Source organism: Amphibalanus amphitrite, unplaced genomic scaffold (assembly GCF_019059575.1).
Source record: "Amphibalanus amphitrite isolate SeventyFive unplaced genomic scaffold, NRLGWU_Aamphi_draft 000057F_arrow, whole genome shotgun sequence".
Taxonomy (NCBI): Eukaryota; Metazoa; Arthropoda; class Thecostraca; order Balanomorpha; family Balanidae; genus Amphibalanus; species Amphibalanus amphitrite.
The window spans coordinates 1,086,338-1,104,931 of NW_024881553.1; the positions used below are offsets into that span (position 1 = coordinate 1,086,338).

Below are 18,594 nucleotides of genomic sequence, written 5' to 3' on the forward strand. Positions count from 1 at the left end.
GGCACCTGCACCTTAGTCCTCGCTGTCCTTCAGTTACACGTATATACGTCTTATGCGGCCCTGCTCACACTAATGGAAGGTGTAAATAGGAAATGATCAATGATCATAGATGCAAATGAGCTGCTACGAGAAACAGTTACCGTGTTTCGGGCATTTTTAGCATCTCTTGATTCCTCATGATATAACTTCTAGCATACTGAAAGACAGTGTAATCAATCCAATGGTCAGTACTTGCAACGGACATATTTTTTCATGAAAAAGACCTACAGGCGATGCGCCCTATCAATACTTCTCCCATTCTCCTACCAGGGCCATTTGGGACGCCAAAAATGGCACAAGGTTATGATTTATTGGCATGGTAATCCTATCACAAGAATGACAACATAAATGGAATCATCACCAACACGCCTACACCTCCTTAGTATTCTTAGCTGTAAACTTCAACTGTTGACATCATCAGTCCCGGTCTCACGTCATCCATCGGGCGTGATTACAAGCTCTGCGGCTCCCACCAGCCTCCCGGCCCGTGTCGACCATCCATCGCTCGCTCTCCCCGCCGAGCGGAGCTGGGAACGGCGTGATCGACAGCCTGCTTATCACCCGCCGATGGTCGCCACCGATAACACCGCTCTCCACTGGCCAGTGACGTCACGGCGCCGCTCGTGACATCACGACGCCGAGATACACCTGATCCGTGACATTGTGTCACGCACCCGAAAAAAGTGGTGCGCTCATTAAAATGAGAGAAAAATTATCACATAGTTGCACTATTTTTATTCCTCCTTACATCGGGAGTGCATCGCCATTTCCCAAAACACACAAGTAATTGACAGGCATTTTTTAATTTTGTGGGAGACTTTTTGTCTGCAAGAGGTCGTTACAACATTCTAATGGATAGGACACGCGTTGCAGAGCCACATTACTTATAGCATCCTTAAACAGTAATCTTCAGCGGCACTTGTCTGCTGTTTCTGCAAGATAAGTGAACATTTGTCCTGCAGCACTACGAAGACTGTTGGTCCCTGCAGTGTCGTTGGATGCATCCCAAAATAATTTATCTCTAAAATGATTCAGTGAGCCGTCAGTTTGTCGCGTAGTGCTGGTGGTAACGTAGGTCGACATCGTGAGATGTGAGCGCCGACATATTAAATCTGATGGCCTATAGCAAGAAGGCCTGAAGGGCCCGAATGAATGACTCGAGCTGGGTGTGAATGCTTTCTCCTCTCTGGGAACGTTCAAAACTGCCTAATGGTAAGCGCTTAGATTTGGCTTTGTTTTGTTGATTGTTAGCTGTTCCCTGCTGGCAAAGGATGAAGGCAAAACTTTATCGTGATCTTTTTACGTGTTTCCCACATCACCCCGACCTTTTATTTGTCAAATAAGGCCGAAGCCCCATTCTTCTCTCAAAATGTTTGCATATGTAACTGAGTCATGATTACATCATCGACTCCAGTTCGGCTACGGCACCGGAACTGGACTTGGTGACCTCTCTGGCTCCCTGACTGACATTGGCCGCATGGTGAGACCGATCGGGCGCGTTCCTTATCCCCTGGTGATCGCTCACATTCCTACAGTCCGGGCATAAACTGGCAACCGCCGGCCGGCCGCTTGATTACAAAGTCGGTCGGCCGTTTATTTGGCAGAGCCGCGATGAAGAAGAAAAGGGTAGGAATCCGGGGTGTGGAGTGGCACCAAGAGTCACTCTAGCCAAGAGTTGAATTGTCTATATTGGTCAGTGACACTTATTTTTTCTCCGTAAAGATAATTTGTGCGTAAGTGCTGTTTTCAGTGTTCTAGGATTGATTGAAGTTATGCGTTGATATGATTAAAGTGCGTGAATAATTTGTGAATTCAAATATGTATACCTAGTTGGTTGATGAAGTTTTGCTTAGAGCAAATTTTCCAAGTAATGTGCAAATTCAAACAGCGATAAAAATGAGTGCAAAATCAGCAATTGCGGATTTGTGGTTATACGATGATGAAATAGCAATTTCTTGATTCTCGTAATTAATTCATCGGTCCGTTTTGGCTCGGGGGAGCCGAACAGTCATTCGCCTCACTCTCTAAAGAGGCGCTTTTGGACGCTAGTCATGCAGGAAGCCCCATGTCAGCTAGCATGTAAACCCATGGCAAACACCAGGCAGCAAGTCTCGGCATCAGTGTCGGTAGCGCAGTATCAAAGCGTGTGTTGACACTCGCTGAGTATGACACGGGGCGAACGGGTCCCTCTGGGCGCGTCTGAGTCCTGTGCTCCTGACGAAATAACTAGACTGATCCAGGGGTCTTGACGCATGAGAAGAGGTCACATAACAACGATACATTCTTGGAACTATCCCTCTAGTTAGTGGCTGTTCATCTGTGCAAGGTTTGGACGAACGTTTTGCTCGTTAATGTGCAGACCTAATAACGGTAATAATGCGAATGTTTAAAGGGACTATCCCACCTTCTAAAATGTTGTTAAAACCAGTTAAATTGTGCCCGACTTTGTAGATTGGATGACCAGGAACACGGTTCTGGCATTTATTTTTCATTAAACATCTTAGGCTTCCCATATTCCAAACACAAACTTTCAAATATGTGACGTCACAGCCCAAAATTACCTCCTTCCCCAGGCCACATTACTGCCATAAAGCTGATTCTTTTTACTCTGTAGGCACCACAACAAAGTTCAGACCAAGTTTTAAGCGATTTTTCAACGAACAAACCCGTTTAAATCAGAATGACTAAACGAGGTGACGTCACACTAACGGTCGCTCCATGTTGAAGATGGGGCCTTGTACAAGGCCCATTTTCAAATGAAGGGAACGAATTTCTTCAACACCAAGAGGCCGCGGGGGGTTGCAACCTAGATAGATAGTGGTTTCTGAACCTCGCCGCAAACTTGGCTATCTCAACTCAAACCCCATGTTAAAGGTGGGATAGTCCCTTTGATCTGTTTCCGATCTGGACGTGTAAGCGCCCATGGCTTTCGACTTTATGCCCACTTTGAGATTAATAAGATATGTAAACTGTCAGCTAAAAAGTGTTATAAAGTCAGTTTAAGTTAACATGGGTCTCATATCAGTAAAACGGGGTCCAGGAGCAGCGATGCGCATGTAAGAAGGATTGATGTACAGTCTTTTTGTACAATCTTCTTTCGATTTATTCTCAGGGTAATGAGATAACCCATATAATGCTTTCCGATTTTTACTGACCCCCATTTGGTATATCGAAGTAGGGACTCGGCGGCCACTCTGCCTGCTCGGCACTCATGGCCTTCTGCGAGTCTCTTTGTATTCAGATAGAGCCGTCCATGAGTCATGCTCACTATGGCCACATGCGTGTACGACAGTGGCGGCCCGTTTGGGTGCTCAGCAGTCCGGTCACGCTCCGTCACACCCTCCCCTGCCCTGGGGTCACATCAAAGCCCCGCCCCGCCCCACAGACCGGACCCGGGCGGCGCTGCCCGCCGGCCGCTGAGCTCAGTTATGGCCATAGAGGCCGACTGCGCTATAAATCGTCCTCCTCCACCCCTCCCCCGCCCCGCCACCTGGACCCCCGCCTCCGACGAGGGCCGCTCCATTCACGACGGCTCGCCACTCGGCCGCGGCGCAACAGGCGGCTCAGACGCCGTCGGCGCCGACGACTGACGGGTGACGCGTCCTCCGGGTCCGCCGACGGACGCAGATCTGGTGCCTGCGGCACTCGGTCCACTCTGCACAGTCATGTCGGGTGCCGAGTGGGCACTTACCGTCACTATGGGGTCAGTGGAGAGCTGAGTGCTGCCGTACCGGACTGTTCAGGGTGACAATAGATCACTCCACCGTCACTCAGACCGGTCACAAAGGGTCTTACGCGCTGATCGAAACGCTGACATCGACCACACAGACGCACTTAGATGAGAAGAGAGTGAGGGGAAGAGGGTGGAGAATCTAGCTCCACAGACCGCACTATTTTCAAGTGTTTGTGAATTTAATTTACATCCAACAGCTCCCGACCTGTTATATCAGCTATGGGTGCTCTGAACGGTTTACAAAGCACACGGGGCTCATTATTGGCGGCACTTGTGTTGCCGCGACCTATAACGGCCTGATCCGACCTGCTACCTACCTGATAACGCGACAAGATGCTGTACTCGTAGGTATCAGTTGGATGCAGTGCAGCGTTTTGTTAGCCATCTGCTTATGCTGCGGGTCGCCTGAAATAGGTCCTTCCTGACAGAGATTGTCTGCAGTCTGCAGCAGAGGAGAGAAAATGCAGCACGACAGGCTATACATGTGTAATGAGTCATATTTATGGGGCTGGGGCTGAACTGGTTTGATGGTTTAAGAACACTAGACCTTGAAATAGTTCCGCTGAACTCATGCGGTGTTGTAGGAAAAGGGTATTACATTAAATTTCCTATCGGATTACATGTGTTAACCTCGCGATTGACATGGACAATGTTGACCTATGAAGTAAGCCGGTCAGTAAACGGTAGTGTCACATACCGTTTGAGGAGCACCCGGCCTGGTGTGTTAGTGCTCAGAGACGGTGTTTCCGAGCGTTTCGCTGCGATGTATGTTTTCCTGATAGTTTAGCTGATTCTTTTCATGATTACAATGCCTGGTACTGGTGTTGCGTTTATCCCCGCATAAATAAACGAGACGCGCACTATAATAAAGATTCCTTTTCACCACCAGCACCGCAACCGCCACAACTACCACAGTCGTTCCCCATTCCCATCCTCCATCTCTAACACATGTCTCTCGTTTTATCATTACAGATCGAGGAGTATATGAGCCAGCTGCCGAACCACAAGGTACCGCGGCTGGGAACCACAGGCGAGAAGTACCGAGAGCGGAACCTGGTTCACCAGCTGCCCGCGCAGGACTTGGCGCTCACACACTGCCGGCACGTGGCGCCCGAGCAGCAGCGAGCGTTCCGCGACTTCGTCCAGGCGAGAAACGACATCGCGCTAGACGTCGGCTTCGTCCGAGAACTCAACCATTCCTCCGTGAGTTAGTAGCAAGCTCTGCACTCAATCACTCATCTCTGAGTTAGTGCCGAGTTCTGCACCCAATGCTCCGTGAGTTAATAGCGGGTACTGCACTCACTCATTCCTCCGTGAGTTAGTAGCGAGCTTTAATCTGTGGGCAATCTGAAACATTGTTTCCACTTATTTTAGTTTCAACCTTGTTTCTGACACAGTTTCCCTTTTCCTTGAATATGTAGTTATTGCTACATTTTTATATATAACGTAAGGTCTTAATGATTCAAATGAACTTCGGAACGGCCACCCATGGCCAAGATCATTGGTGCTGTTGATCGCACCCCTCTCGTCCTTCTCACGCCCCTTCTGTATCGATCCATCGAGCTATCGATCTCCAAGGCCCCGTTGGGCTGTAGAGCAATTTCCGGCCCGGCCTTTCCGTCGCCGCGGTTGGTACTATGACCTTTCACCTGGCAGATTGGCTGCCACCGCCAAACAAAGCAGATCGCCAAATTAATTTGCTTGGCAAATTTACTTTCGATGCGCCCGCCTTCCTGTCTGCCCGCCCTTCCGACAGTCTTTCTTCCTCTTGTTTGTAAAGCCGCCTGAGTTTTTGTGTGGAGCATTTCGTTAGCATTTTGGCTCAGTGGCATGAGTGGGATTCTGCCATCCGCATTAAAGCTGTGATTGATATATCTTTTGGACTTTTTTAATAGTGAACGTGTTAAATTATTTCGCAGTGCAACCTGCCTGAAATGATCGCAATATCTCTATAGCAATGCAACCATTGAAGTTTTTGATCCCATCATTATCTGAGAAAATCTACTACATATACCCGTAACTTCTTGCTACACCACACAGTGTCTCATCCACCATATCGATATGCAACGTATTTATCTGAACCTGCTCTATTCCGTATTCTGAGTTTGATGCCGTTACGCTAGATTTAACCTAAAGGCTAAAACTACTAAAGAAGTCGCGCGCGTACACGTATAACCCCCCCCCCCCTCCTCCTCACCCCCTCCCGGCCAGTGTCCCCCCGGGCCCATTTAGTTGATGAGTTGACAGCCGACAGGGCGGCACCGGTTGCCGGGCCGCCCTATCTTACCACCATCTCTAGAGTGACGTCACAAAATGACGACCCGTCTTGTCTTTGGTGCGGGCTATTGATATTTTTGACACGGCTGGAAATACCTACCTTTCAGAATCGTTCCTTTCTTAGTTCTGTTTTTGGAATGAAAAGACTGTTTTGATATTTCGGTGCTGGTTTGTCTTCTAATGTGTTCAGTCGGTGTACTTACTGTCCTGGCTCGTATGTACTGTCACCAATAAAAGCCTTTTATTTTGTTATTTTCGTCTCATCCGTGTCATATTAAACGTGTTCGATTTTGTGCCTTTTCCCTGTGCTCACAGTTGACGCCCCGTTTGTGTTTTTATTTGTTCCAGGAGTGCCGCAAGTGCCAGGGTGTGATACGACACGGCGAGCTGGCCGTGATAGCTCCTCGCTTCGGTGATGTAAGTTCATCGCTCCTAGCCGCGCAGAAATGCTGATCCCAGTGCAAAGTTTTACACTTTGGTACTTTGATGAAGTGCAAGAATGGCACTTACATAGCGGCAATCGTTAATTGTAGAAATTCCTGGATTTGTTGTATTTCTGTCCTTATGGGTTATACGTTATATCCTTTTAACTGAAGTCGTGCGGCTTTTCCTTTTGGCTGCAGTTTATTGTAGACAACCTGTCAAGATAGACTTTATTGATCGACTCCCACCAAGTGTTGGCAGAAAAATTTATGAATGTCGCGGATCGCCTCTACCCTGAGATGAATGGTAGTCTTTGTAACTGGATCGCGATACTTTGAACTATTTTTGTAGTCGGATCTAATTAGAGGCACCTTTGCATGGATCACACCCGCCGGTATTATAGACCAGTTCCTGTGATGTCCGCACACGGGTCGGATTACTTTCCCCTCTGATCCTCGCTCGGGTCAACAGACTATAGATGATACTTCCCTCAGATCTCGGCCTCAGATCAGCAGTGTGAGACATCTGACCTCAGACACCACTAACTACCTCTCAACATCAGGCCCCCCTTGACCTCAGCAAAACTAATTGCCTCACCGATCTGGTGCCCCGTCTGGGTGGACCAAATAGTTCAACAAGCCCTGCTTTGGTGTTACAGCTTAATTTGTGTAAAACCTTTTTGCGTCGCTGAGCATTACTTTACCAAAGACCTCAGCGACGTTGCATGTCTCGAATTGATTTAGCGTTGATCTAGCAGGAGATCATTGACATCTTACATTTTGTCTTGAATATGTTTCAACGCTAACTTGAGAGACATTGTAACAAATAGTAAGAAAATTAACCTCACTCTCATTCTATCTAAAAGTAAATTCCGGATTCGAAATAAAACAAACTTTTTGAGAAACCGCCGAGCTGTATGGGCTTCCCAACCGCCGAGCTGTATGGGCTTCCCAAGGACCACAAACACGGCATTCCCCTCAGACCGATAGTATCCGCCTGTGATGACCCTCTAGATAAACTGACTTGGTTTTTGGAGAAGGTAGTTTCACAGCTCATTCCCTATGTGCCAGCCCACTTAAAAACACGTCTCAGTTTCTGGATCGTGTATCAGAACAATTTCCTGGGGGGTTTGAACCAGGTACGATACTTTTCAGCATCGACGTCGTCAACCTCTACGGCAACATACCAATTAGGGAAGCCATCGACGCCACCATGGCCCTCCTCGAGCACCATAAGGAACGGGTGGAAACTTTCGGTTTGGAAGTAGCTGACGTTAAAAAACTTTTAGAACACTGCATGACAAACAACTTCATTCGGTTTGGATCAAAATATTTCAAACAGACGGACGGCATCGCCATGGGCAGCAGGGTGGCACCACCACTAGCAATTTTGTTCATGCATGCCTTAGAATCAATGTTCCTTGCCGCCCAGCGCCTCCAGCCCGTCCTGTACCTGCGGTACATAGACGACGTCTTTGGGGTCTGGACACATGGGAAAGAAGCCCTCGAAGAGTACTTCAACTTTCTGAACACCATTCACCCAACAATCAAGTTCACGATTGAGCATACCGCCGATACCGGTTCATTGGCTTTCCTTGACACCAAAATATCAATTTTGGAGTCTGGGTCTTACACAAGTGAACTTTTCGTAAAACCCATGTCATCACCAGTGATCGTTCACTTCCGCTCAGCGCTACCCCTTTCCACAAAGAAAAACACAGTACGGTCACAATTCTTACGGGCCATCAGGGTCTCCTCCCCGGGACTCCCTCGGGCGCGCAGTTTGAAAACAATCCAGGACCTATTCGTAAAAAATGGCTACCCTCCTCACTTAGTCAATCGGTTGAAAAACGAAGCAGTCCGAAGAGCATCAGCCTCTCTGACTCATGCCACTCAGCAACAACCCTCTCAAACCTTCATGACCCTCCCTTTCGTGGATGATGAACTCTGCCGTAAGACAGAAGGCATCATCAGGAGTAGTCATCTGAACATAAGGGTAGCGTGGAAGGGAGGTCCCAGCTTGAAGAAAAAACTGGTTAGGTCAGCCTACCTTCCTCCACCGTGTCCGGGGGCAGGTAGGCGGTGCAATGGGTGTGAGGCAGGCCTTAAAGGCAAATGTCACCAAAAAAATGTCATCTATCGAATGGACTGTAAGCTGTGCGACGAAAACGCATCATTTTATATCGGAGAAACTCGCCGGTCTGTCAGGCTCAGGTACAACGAGCACATCAGAGATGCTAGAAACAGAAAAGAAGACACTCCCTTTGGCTTCCATCAAACCAAACATCCAGATATTCAGCTGGGCAGCGACAACATCTCGATCCAAATTTTGCATGTCTCCAAAGACGGTCCAGACAGAAAGATTTGGGAATCAATATACATTCGTGATCTGAAACCTACCCTTAACACACAAACCTCATCGTGGTCTTTGATACGGCGTGGTACCTGAGCCTGACAGACTGATCGACATCGATCAACTGTTTGCAAGGTGTATGTCCTATTTGTATGTTGTATGTGTTTGTGGTTTTTTTCGCTGTATGTTTGTGTGATGAATGTATTTAAGGTGTTTTACTTCACAATATCTGGGCCTGCTATGTGTTCAAAAGAATCTGTTCAAAAGAATGATGCACGATACGATACGAGGTTTATTTGATGGATTTGATGTTAACTTATACGATGTTTATTTGATACGATGTCGATCTACATGCATGTGTGTAACGAAATGTTCTTGCGCCGCCAACTGTTATATAATATGAAGGAAGTACTGGATGAAATAACTGCAGACAAAACTATCAGCCCGAATGCATATTTTCTCAAATGTTTGCGAATAAAACTCCAGAGCTGATGATGGCGCAATGCCGAAAGCTTCTCAAAAAGTTTGTTTTATTTCGAATCCGGAATTTACTTTTAGATAGAATGAGAGTGAGGTTAATTTTCTTACTATTTCTTACATTTTGTAATGTCTGTACTGAGAGTTATTCTCCATTCTCTTCTTACCGACCGTATGGGGACAATAGGCCATTGTGTGAGCCATTGAAGCCATCCCTCGCGGAGCGATCCCTCTCGCCTGTCGCCGGGTGGCTCCGAGCGCCACCTAGGTCTCTCCCAGCGGGCCGCGGCTGTGAGATGGGAGGAGCTCAGAATCGGGGTGACTCGGAGCCCAGCGCCCGGCCAGGGGGTGGTTGGGCCAACTCGAGGGGTTAGACTCCTAGCTGCCGTTATGGATTAGGTAATGTGGTATATCGCTGAATGTTTGCAGATATTTGGCTAGGTCTGGTAGATGCTGCATCTCCACCTTTTGTTGGCATTTAATGATTTCTATCAAAAGAAAGGACCAGCTTAAGCTCGGGACAAATAGCTGATTTTTATTTTATTTACATTTCAAAGTAATTGTTAACACTTATTCTTATCAAATCTGTTCATTTAAAATTGGACTGTCATTGTCACCATACATAACTCCAATGTGCTTTGGCTGGTGTACCGTGCTGCCATCTGCGGGAATCCTGAGACCGTGTCCTACACTACCGCCACCTACAATGGGGGACCGTACTAAAGCTTTGTGAACCCACCACCGGCGGGCCTAATGCATCTCTGGCCTCTCATCGCCCTTTGCCCCTAGCGTTCTTACGTATAGATGTTTGCTTACGAATAAAACAAGGTATTCGGGCGAAACATCCCCATAATCATTCCCAAACAAACGTCTGACGCCTCGCATGTTTCGAAAGGCCCAGAAGGATCAGTTTCCCCTCTTCCTCTCGTAAGGCATGTCTCGTAATGATCGACCTCTCTTCCTTCAGGTAACGTGGCACCCTGCGTGTTTCGTGTGTCACACGTGTGACCAGCTCCTGGTGGACCTCACCTACTGTGTCTATGACGAGGAGATCTACTGCGAGAGGCACTACGCCCAGCAGCTGAAGCCCCGCTGCGCTGCCTGTGATGAGGTCAGTCCCGAAACACATTCACACTCACACGCATCACCAGACACGGGCCGGTGCGGTTTACCCTTGGCTAGGAAGTCGCTTGAGAAGCAGGTAAGAGCTTAATTTCCTGGGTCTAGTGAACGATACCAGAAGGCTCCTTATTCTGTAGAATAGTTCGCTCGGTTTTGTGCTTAGAGTGCGCAGCACTGCTCCTAGCCCAGCCATGCAGCATTCGTCTGTGGTGGCTGCGGGGCTGTCAATGCGCTGGTTTGGCGTCTTTCGTTAGCTAATAAGTTACCTCCTTGATAGTATCAGTTCCGTCAACAGACTGCTTTTGAAATGTCACATTTGAGATCTGTAAAAACAGCGGCATCCACACGTCATCAGCCAACTTTTTCATCGGCGCACCTTCTGGAGGCAAAACTCTGGAGGCTTTACATTAGTATTGATTGAAACAAATTTACAACGTTATGCAATGTCAAAGAAAATTGCATGCATTACATCATTACAGTCTTATTCAGTATGTGTATTCACGTAAACTTTCCTTCATTATGGCAAGCTCATCAGTCAAAACATTTTATAATAAAAAACAAGTTATAAATACTGCGCACATAAATATATGACCTTGTCTTTCATTATTCGCCTGGGCTGTGACCAATGGCCATGCTTGCTCATATGTATCGCTGCAACAAACGGACCACGATGTGCAGTGGGGTAGGTTTCGACACTAGCGCTCCTGAAGCTGGCGAGGACACTCGGGTGGCGATCTAGCAGTTCTCCTCAGCGTCTTTTAGTACAACCAGCTATCGCTTTCATATGCGAATGCAACTGGAAATGATAATGACCTCATGGTCATGATGTGGCAGCTGATAGATCGTTCTTCATGGATGTCGACAAGTGCTACGCTGGTCTTGGTTTGTGGATTGGATACTTTGCTAAAAATGATCGGTGATTAAACAAACATTCCACACGCTTCCAAGAACGGATCGGTGCCGTTTTTCTTTGCTTTCACAATCGCTGACTTTGTCTTATTGTCTATTTATAATTCACCCTCGCACATTAGAAATGATATGACGTAAAGTGGTAGTTCAGTTAGTTAGATCTCGGTAACTTCTCTTACTGTTTTTTTTTTTAATCAAACTTTTACTCATTGATATTTATTTATAAGGCATAGCTGAAGATAGCTCCAGCATACATACTTCAGTACTGTTTCTTATACATTTTTTTTTCACAACTTTCATATTGCATTTGTAAATTCTAATTAAGTTACATAACGTACTTTGTGTGAGCTGCAGCGGAGTACCTGAAGCGTATCACCGCGTCTTGCAGATCACATTTCTTTACAACATTACACACACATCTGGGAGACATTTTGTTTAGTGCGGGAGAAATCTAAAACAAACCCACCTAATGGCGTCTGCGTCTCAGCAGCGGGCTCTCAGCAGTCGTCTCCAGCAGTGACGTCAAACACGCCGGTCCTGGCCAGGCCGCTGTTTCGCCGGGCTTGTTTTCTCTATCCGTCGGGGTCCGAGGACGACCGGGGACAGACGGCACGGACAGACCAGGTGAAAATGGGCCACTCCAACCCCAGAGGGTGACTGCGAAGTGCGCTGGTGACAGGGTTGCCGCGCTGCTGCCAAGGCTGACGTCGGTTGCGACGGTAGTCGGGAAACACAACCACTCTGTGCTTCTGATGTGGTGCTATGGGCAGCACAGCGGCGAGTAGTCTGGGAAAACGCCGAGTGTCGCGCCTTATGGCAGTCCCCACTCGGATGTGGCTTTGGTGGCTCAGACGTTTGCTCTTGGAATTAGGCAGAAAGGCAGGACAAATAAAGGACCGTCACAAAGTCATCCGTTAGCGCCGGATACTGCTTCGGGCTCAATGAAGCGCCGCGTTTGTCCTCGTGTTGTAATATTTGTACACATCTGACGTCATTTGGTGTTGATGAAAGGTGTCAGCATGGCGGCGCGCCTAGCTGAGGGCTGCCAAACGGAAACTGGTCGTCAACCGGCTGGCCGCCGCCCACTCGGGGTGTGACATTAATGACCACCCCTCACCTCCCCCTGACCCGAGTCGGAGTCGGAGTCGAGTGGGGGGAGTGCATTATGGAGCCCGGGTGCGGCTGTCACCAGCTAGTGATTCCTATGTCACTGAGATAGGGCTTTGGCAGCAGGCGATAGTGTATCAATGTCTGAAACTGTCGAAGCATTGGCATTTGATAATTTTCGGTGTGCTGCGAAGTTACGAAGTTATCATAGTTTAGTTAGTTTTATCAGATTTTGGTTTATCATTTGTGCCTCGCTAAGCAAGAAGGGAAGATCATTCCGACAAGGCCTAGGTACTTATTTTGCTATGTACATTCTCTTCATAAACTTTATTTACGTTTAAGATGCTGATTTTTTCATGAAATACCAGGCGGTATATCCCACCCACCGAATAATTGTACATCTCTTTTCTGATTCCCGTCTGTTTCAAAGTCAGGGTTGTCGGCGTAATTAATGGGAGTCAAATTAAAACATCTTTGAGTCGGCGAAGAGCAAGGGCTAATTATAAATTTGATCCCGCGTGTAGATTACGGTACTGGAGAAACCATGGAAACGTTGTAATGAAATTGGAATTAATTGGTTCCTGCCTCCGGTGCAGCTTTCTCATATTGTGTTCAGTTTCACTCTCTAGTCTGTCCGCTTCAACAGGCCTTCGTCACTCTCGCTCGAACGCTCACATCATCAGAACGCTGCTGCTACTCACATCCATCGTCACTACTTTTTGTTCTCTGTCGGACTCGACCAGACCATTATCAGTCGCAGCCAGACTTCCCGTATCCTTAGGGACCAGCCTTGCTGTCTCTCGAACCAGCTTCCTACGTCCAAATCCTCAAAGTCGTACATACCAACTCAGACCCGAGAATGAATGCAATGACCGCCTTGGACCATCCCAAGGCCCGGACCGACCAGCTCGGACCAGCTCGGACGGTCTCTCAGACCAGCCCTCCGCCGCGGACCATTCTGCCGCCGGTCCGGGGCGGCGGGCGCGGCCGATCAGAACCACCGGCTAAATATACACACGACCGCGCTGGAACGCGCCAGCTCCGGGCCGCCCAGTCGGGGCGGGGGCGGGGCGGCTGACACCAGCCAGCCAGGTCCAGCTTCCAGACGGGCGCGGCAGCCGCGCCGCGGCGGGCTAGGGTTACCGCGCCGCCGCCGCTGGACAAATACAGTGGCTGGTGTGAGGCGCGGCGGGTCCACCGCTGCTAGACACTGGCATTGGGAGGGAGAGGGGCGGAGGACTAGCCGGGAGACTGGAGAGGATAGGGACCATGGTCCCTGCTGCAGCAGGGCCGCTGGAGAGCGTTGGGGCCTGCCGGGCTTATAAGGAGGGACAGCAGCACCGGGCCAAGTCACCGAAGGAAAGGGACGGGAATAAGCTAGGATGCTGAAGAGGAACGACTTCTGACTGGGATAATGGGGAGGCTGATTTTATGACTGCAGAGGTGTTTTTATTGAATTGAGGTGCAGTGAGTTTGGAATTTCGCATTATGTATCATTCACCTCTGTATTCTGGCAGCAGGTACGAATCGGGAGTTTGTCAGATTGTTTAATTCTTTTTCGCGCATGGTGCATACTGTATGGCTTTGACTGCCAACTAAAATATTATAGCGCAGGCTGAGCTACCACGGCTGTAAAGGCCTTTCTCAATGTAATAGCTGAATATCCAATTCTGAAGGATTTGAAATATCCGCACAAGCAATGGGTTCATATGGTGTGAAATTTTCATGACATGCCATTACCTGTGTGACTACGATACTGAGTTAAACATCACCTTCAGCGACACATACGGTAAGCTGGGGCTTTACTTTGAAGGCAGCTTTGACGTGACTTCCGCGCACGACACGTATCCCTGAAGCGTGCATTGCGGCACAGTATAATCTCAGGCGTGTGCTGGTGCTACCATCTAGCGGCCGGTGTGCGGGGTAGCGCCGGGTCGATCCTGCGGCCTTTGTAAACCTTCGCGAGCACCTGCGGACAAACTTTCCATGGTCTGATTAGCATTACGACGGTGATCGTTGTAAGAAACACTAGTTATTCCGTCGCAGCAAAGACTACAATTGTGTTCAACATCACATTTATCCACACATAGCCTTTATGACGCATAACGATGCAGCATGTGGTGATCAAATCGTTGGAAAGTTGACTTGAAGCACATTCTGTCTCTTAATTCTTAATTACGCAGTCGTTTTTCTCGCGTGGAGGTGGAGTCAAGTCACTCAAATTAGAACAATCGTTGTTCGCATGGAAGCATGAAGCTATGGTAAGGTGAAGACCAGCGGCTCTAATTGGTATAATCTCTACCAGAAACATTTGATATGAAAGTTATGTAATTTGATTACCGGGAATTCCTATCAATAGACGAACGAAGACATTCGTTTCATATCTGAAATAGACTCCAGTTTGTTTTGGTCAAATTTGCCGAATGGTAGTTGTAGCATAGTGTAATAAATAACACTATGGTTGTAGCTTACTGGAAATATAGATTGTACTTCGGATTTCCTATATGAAACATATTTGTAGAAATGAAAAACTAGCCTACGAACGACAACTACAGTTTTACAATTCCAGGCTATCTTAAAAAGGCTGCAGAATGCATTTTATCTATTTGAGACATTGCAACTCTGTTTCAAACCGGCTAGTGTTTAAAAAGTACTGAGTGAAAGAACACACGAAACATTGAAAATAGCATTAGCCATTTTATCGGTTAACTTCAAAGTATCTTGAAAAAGGAGATAACTAGCAGCATGTATGCCCCATCGCACTAGCTTTGATGACACTTCTTTGGCCTGTGACTGTGTCGCAGTTTGTGTGGCGCGGCCATGGAGGCGGAGAGCGCTCACGAGCCGCTGGCAGCGCGCGCCATCGGACCGATACGTGATCTGTTTGCCTTGGAGCGCGCCGCCCGGTCCGGAATGCATTGTGTCGCTGAGCGGCCGATTTTTACAGCCGCCCTTGTTTGCTTTGATGTTATCAGTTTGCGCTGCTGATGAGGTCATGGACGTAGCTTGTAGCTTAGGTGAAAACACAAGACCGTGTCAGCCCACTCAATTCATCTTCAGAGAAGTTGTAAACGACGCAGCAGTTTGAGGAGACATTTCGCTGAAGCCTATGTCTTTCCAGTGATGTTTATCGTTGCTATTTTTGTCAGATTGTGCTCTTCAAAAGAGAGGGAAATTTTACTTTGATATGTCTTATTAGCCCTATCGGACGCAACGCCGTTCGCTGCAGACCTTTTAGCGCTTCCATCTATTATCCCCGTCTTGTGCCTCTCGTTTTTCTCGCTTCCGTCCGGCTCCGTTTTCCCCTAGCTTAGGTCAGCTGCAGTGGCATAAGTGCGCCACTGTTCCGCTGAGGGACCCACGGCCCGGTGGGGACGCCCGCCACTCCATCTTCCTGGGGCACTTCCTCCTCGGGGAGCGGCGAGTGAGCCGGGCGCCGCTCCGGGAATCTGTCCGAACCGACTGGCGCTGGCACCTGGGCCGCTATTTTGGGGTCCGACCACCTCTCGGCGGGACAGAAAGGTCTGCCCACTGCGCACTACCGGCTCCGTCCACTGCTGGCCGCGTCTGCTTTGGGCGGAAATTGGTCGGTAGTTGGTGGAGAATGAAGTTAATAATGCTACAAATTGTGGATCTTCAAACAGCTTTTTGGATCGTTGCATGAATATGTGCTCCATATTAATTGGACAGTGCAGTCGCTTTGATCTGTCTGAACAAGCTGTTATGCAGTCCTGGTTGTGAGGTCTAGTATCTTTTCCATATCGCTGGTAAGGGCGCGCTCGAAACAGGCCCTCCCGTGTCTGATGGCTAATTTTACCCGAAGGTAAGTGGATCACGGTCTGGGGCTCCTCACCTACCCCCTCCCTCCCGCCCCGGCCCCTCGGCCGCCCACCTCGCCGCCAGCTCAGTCGGTCGGTGGTCGAGCGGGGGCGGGGGCGGCTTTGAGGGGCGGCTGGGCTCCTCCATCCCACCCACCGCCCGCCGGGCTCAGAAGGGAGCCGCGGCCACGTCACTGGCTTGCGTAATGGAGCGCCGCTCGCACATCAGAGCCCGGTGGGCTGCGAGCGCAGGATCGCGGCGCGGTGGTTAGCGCTGGGTAGGCGTGGAGTGGGAACTGCGGGCCGCACCCTGTCCGCCTGGACGGCCTGCCAACATCAGCGGGCTCCGCCGGGTGTCGATCGGCCCATCGCCAACCGGTCGGTGGAAATACTCACTCGTTTATTAGATTGTGTCCTAAAGACTGTAAGGTTGGCAGATAGCAGACAAGAACTGTAAACGAAATTAACTTCCTCACATCGAATGAACTATGATGTTCATTGCCAACGTTTGTAAAGGTCATCTACTGCGTCTTTTTTGTGAGCTAGTTCGACTCTATAATCTTGAAATGATGAAATCGTCGGCCCATCTACTGAGTCATAATATACTACGGTTGGTATTTATGTATAACTTCCTCTCGTGTTAAGATGTCATATTCGTGTCGTTGTTTAACCCTATTCCTGGCGGGCTCCGCCGGGACAAGAAACTGGCGGGGGGGGGGCCGATTCGGCCCCCCCCCCTGAGATCTCGAGAACGAAGCAAGATAGCGACAAGCGGTAAACGGCATCGGATACGCACGGACAAGATCTACAATTTTTACTAAGGTCATTTTCAGGTCAGCTCAAAGATGACGTCACAGGGGTCGAAAAAGTCAAAATGGCGGCGCTAGATATGGAGAGAGTTTTTCTCGAATAACTTTCGATTTAGTCAAGATAGGAACAAACTAAGGGCATCATCGTGATCCTCTCGTCAATCCGCATCGAATGATATATATGTTGACCTCGAAAGGTCAAGGTCAAAGGTTGACCTCAGGTCACGTGACCTCGAGGTCATCATGTATATCATTCGATGCGTCTTGACGAGCTGAACACAATGAGACCATCCACGCGTCTGTATCTTGTTCCTGTACGGAGTTATTGGCCAAAAACCTTTGGTGACCTTTGATGACGTCACATGACCTCACAGCTGCCCAACAGCAAAACAGACCTCAAGGTAGTGAAGGTTGATCGTATATGAAGTCATGTATGGTATATGGGGCCATTCCGACCCGTTTTAGTGGTAAAAACAGGGAGTTGATTTTTCCCCCATTGACTTATAATGGGGAGGTCGCGAAATTGACCTGACCTTAGGTCACCGATATCAAAATTCCGAGATATACAAATTGCACATACTGGTACCCTAACTAAACCCTGAAGAGAAGAAATTGATCGGTCAAAAACTCTAGCTCTGGCGTGATTGCAAACTTTTCTGAGGTAGCGTCACCAAACCGCCTCTGGTGACCTGACCTGAGGTCAGATCAACTCAAAATTTTCAGACATGTTGCGTAGAAGCCTTTTAGGAAAAGTCAGAAAATTTGAGCTTCCTAGCTCAACGCGTTTGGGAGATATAACCAAAAAACCTCAGGGGGGGGGGCTCCTGAGGCCCCCCCCCCCCCGCCAGGAATAGGGTTAAACCCAAACCCGAAGCCAGCCATATTTGCGAATTATTTTTTCTTGCTCGGAAACATGTTTTATATGAAAGAAAAAAATCATCCGATGTGAGTGTTCCTCGGCTTCATCTGCCTCTTCCTCAACACACCTACCGGGCGTATTTCAGTATCCGGATACTCTGTTTTTGTGTATCTCATCCCCGTATCTACCTGGTCCAAATAATCGTGCCGATCTCGGCAGTGATGCCATGTTCGTCACAGATAAATGGGCTAGACATTTCGTCGGCCGTCTGTGACATGTCGCTCGTCCCTGAACAGCCAGTGGCAGGGGCTGGGTACACGTCATCTGATTGTATATTGACTCTGTCGCAGAGGTGGCAGTCCAGACTGGGTGGGGGGGGGGGGGGGCTGAGCTACTACTGTTCTCAATACACACAGTACTGCACTCATTGGCACGGTATCCGTCGTTTGGCTGATGTCTGGTACCTATAACAGGTGATAACTAGTGCTTTGCCTTTGTTGCTCGGTATTGTGGTCTGTTCTCTCTGTTTCCACGAACAGTGGTGTAATTAGTGATGAGCATTCATATATTCCAAAGATATAACTTATGAATTTACGAAAAGTGACTTAATCTCGGTTGACTTTGACTTTGAGTTTGACGGTTGACTTTGTTTTTGCCTTTGCCTAGTGT

The 18,594-nt window shown here is 48.4% G+C and overlaps 1 protein-coding gene across 4 annotated transcripts in view; it reads left to right on the plus strand.

Moving 5' to 3' along the window:
• Nucleotides 1–18,594, plus strand: part of LOC122378314 (four and a half LIM domains protein 2-like) — a 190,101-nt gene that overhangs the window by 93,775 nt on the left and 77,732 nt on the right. For all 4 annotated transcript variants that reach the window (XM_043359253.1, XM_043359252.1, XM_043359254.1 and 1 more), the window contains 3 exons: nucleotides 4,745–4,975; nucleotides 6,398–6,466; nucleotides 10,269–10,412. In XM_043359253.1, the coding sequence (XP_043215188.1) occupies nucleotides 4,745–4,975; nucleotides 6,398–6,466; nucleotides 10,269–10,412 (444 nt within the window). The remainder of the gene's footprint in view (nucleotides 1–4,744; nucleotides 4,976–6,397; nucleotides 6,467–10,268; nucleotides 10,413–18,594) is intronic.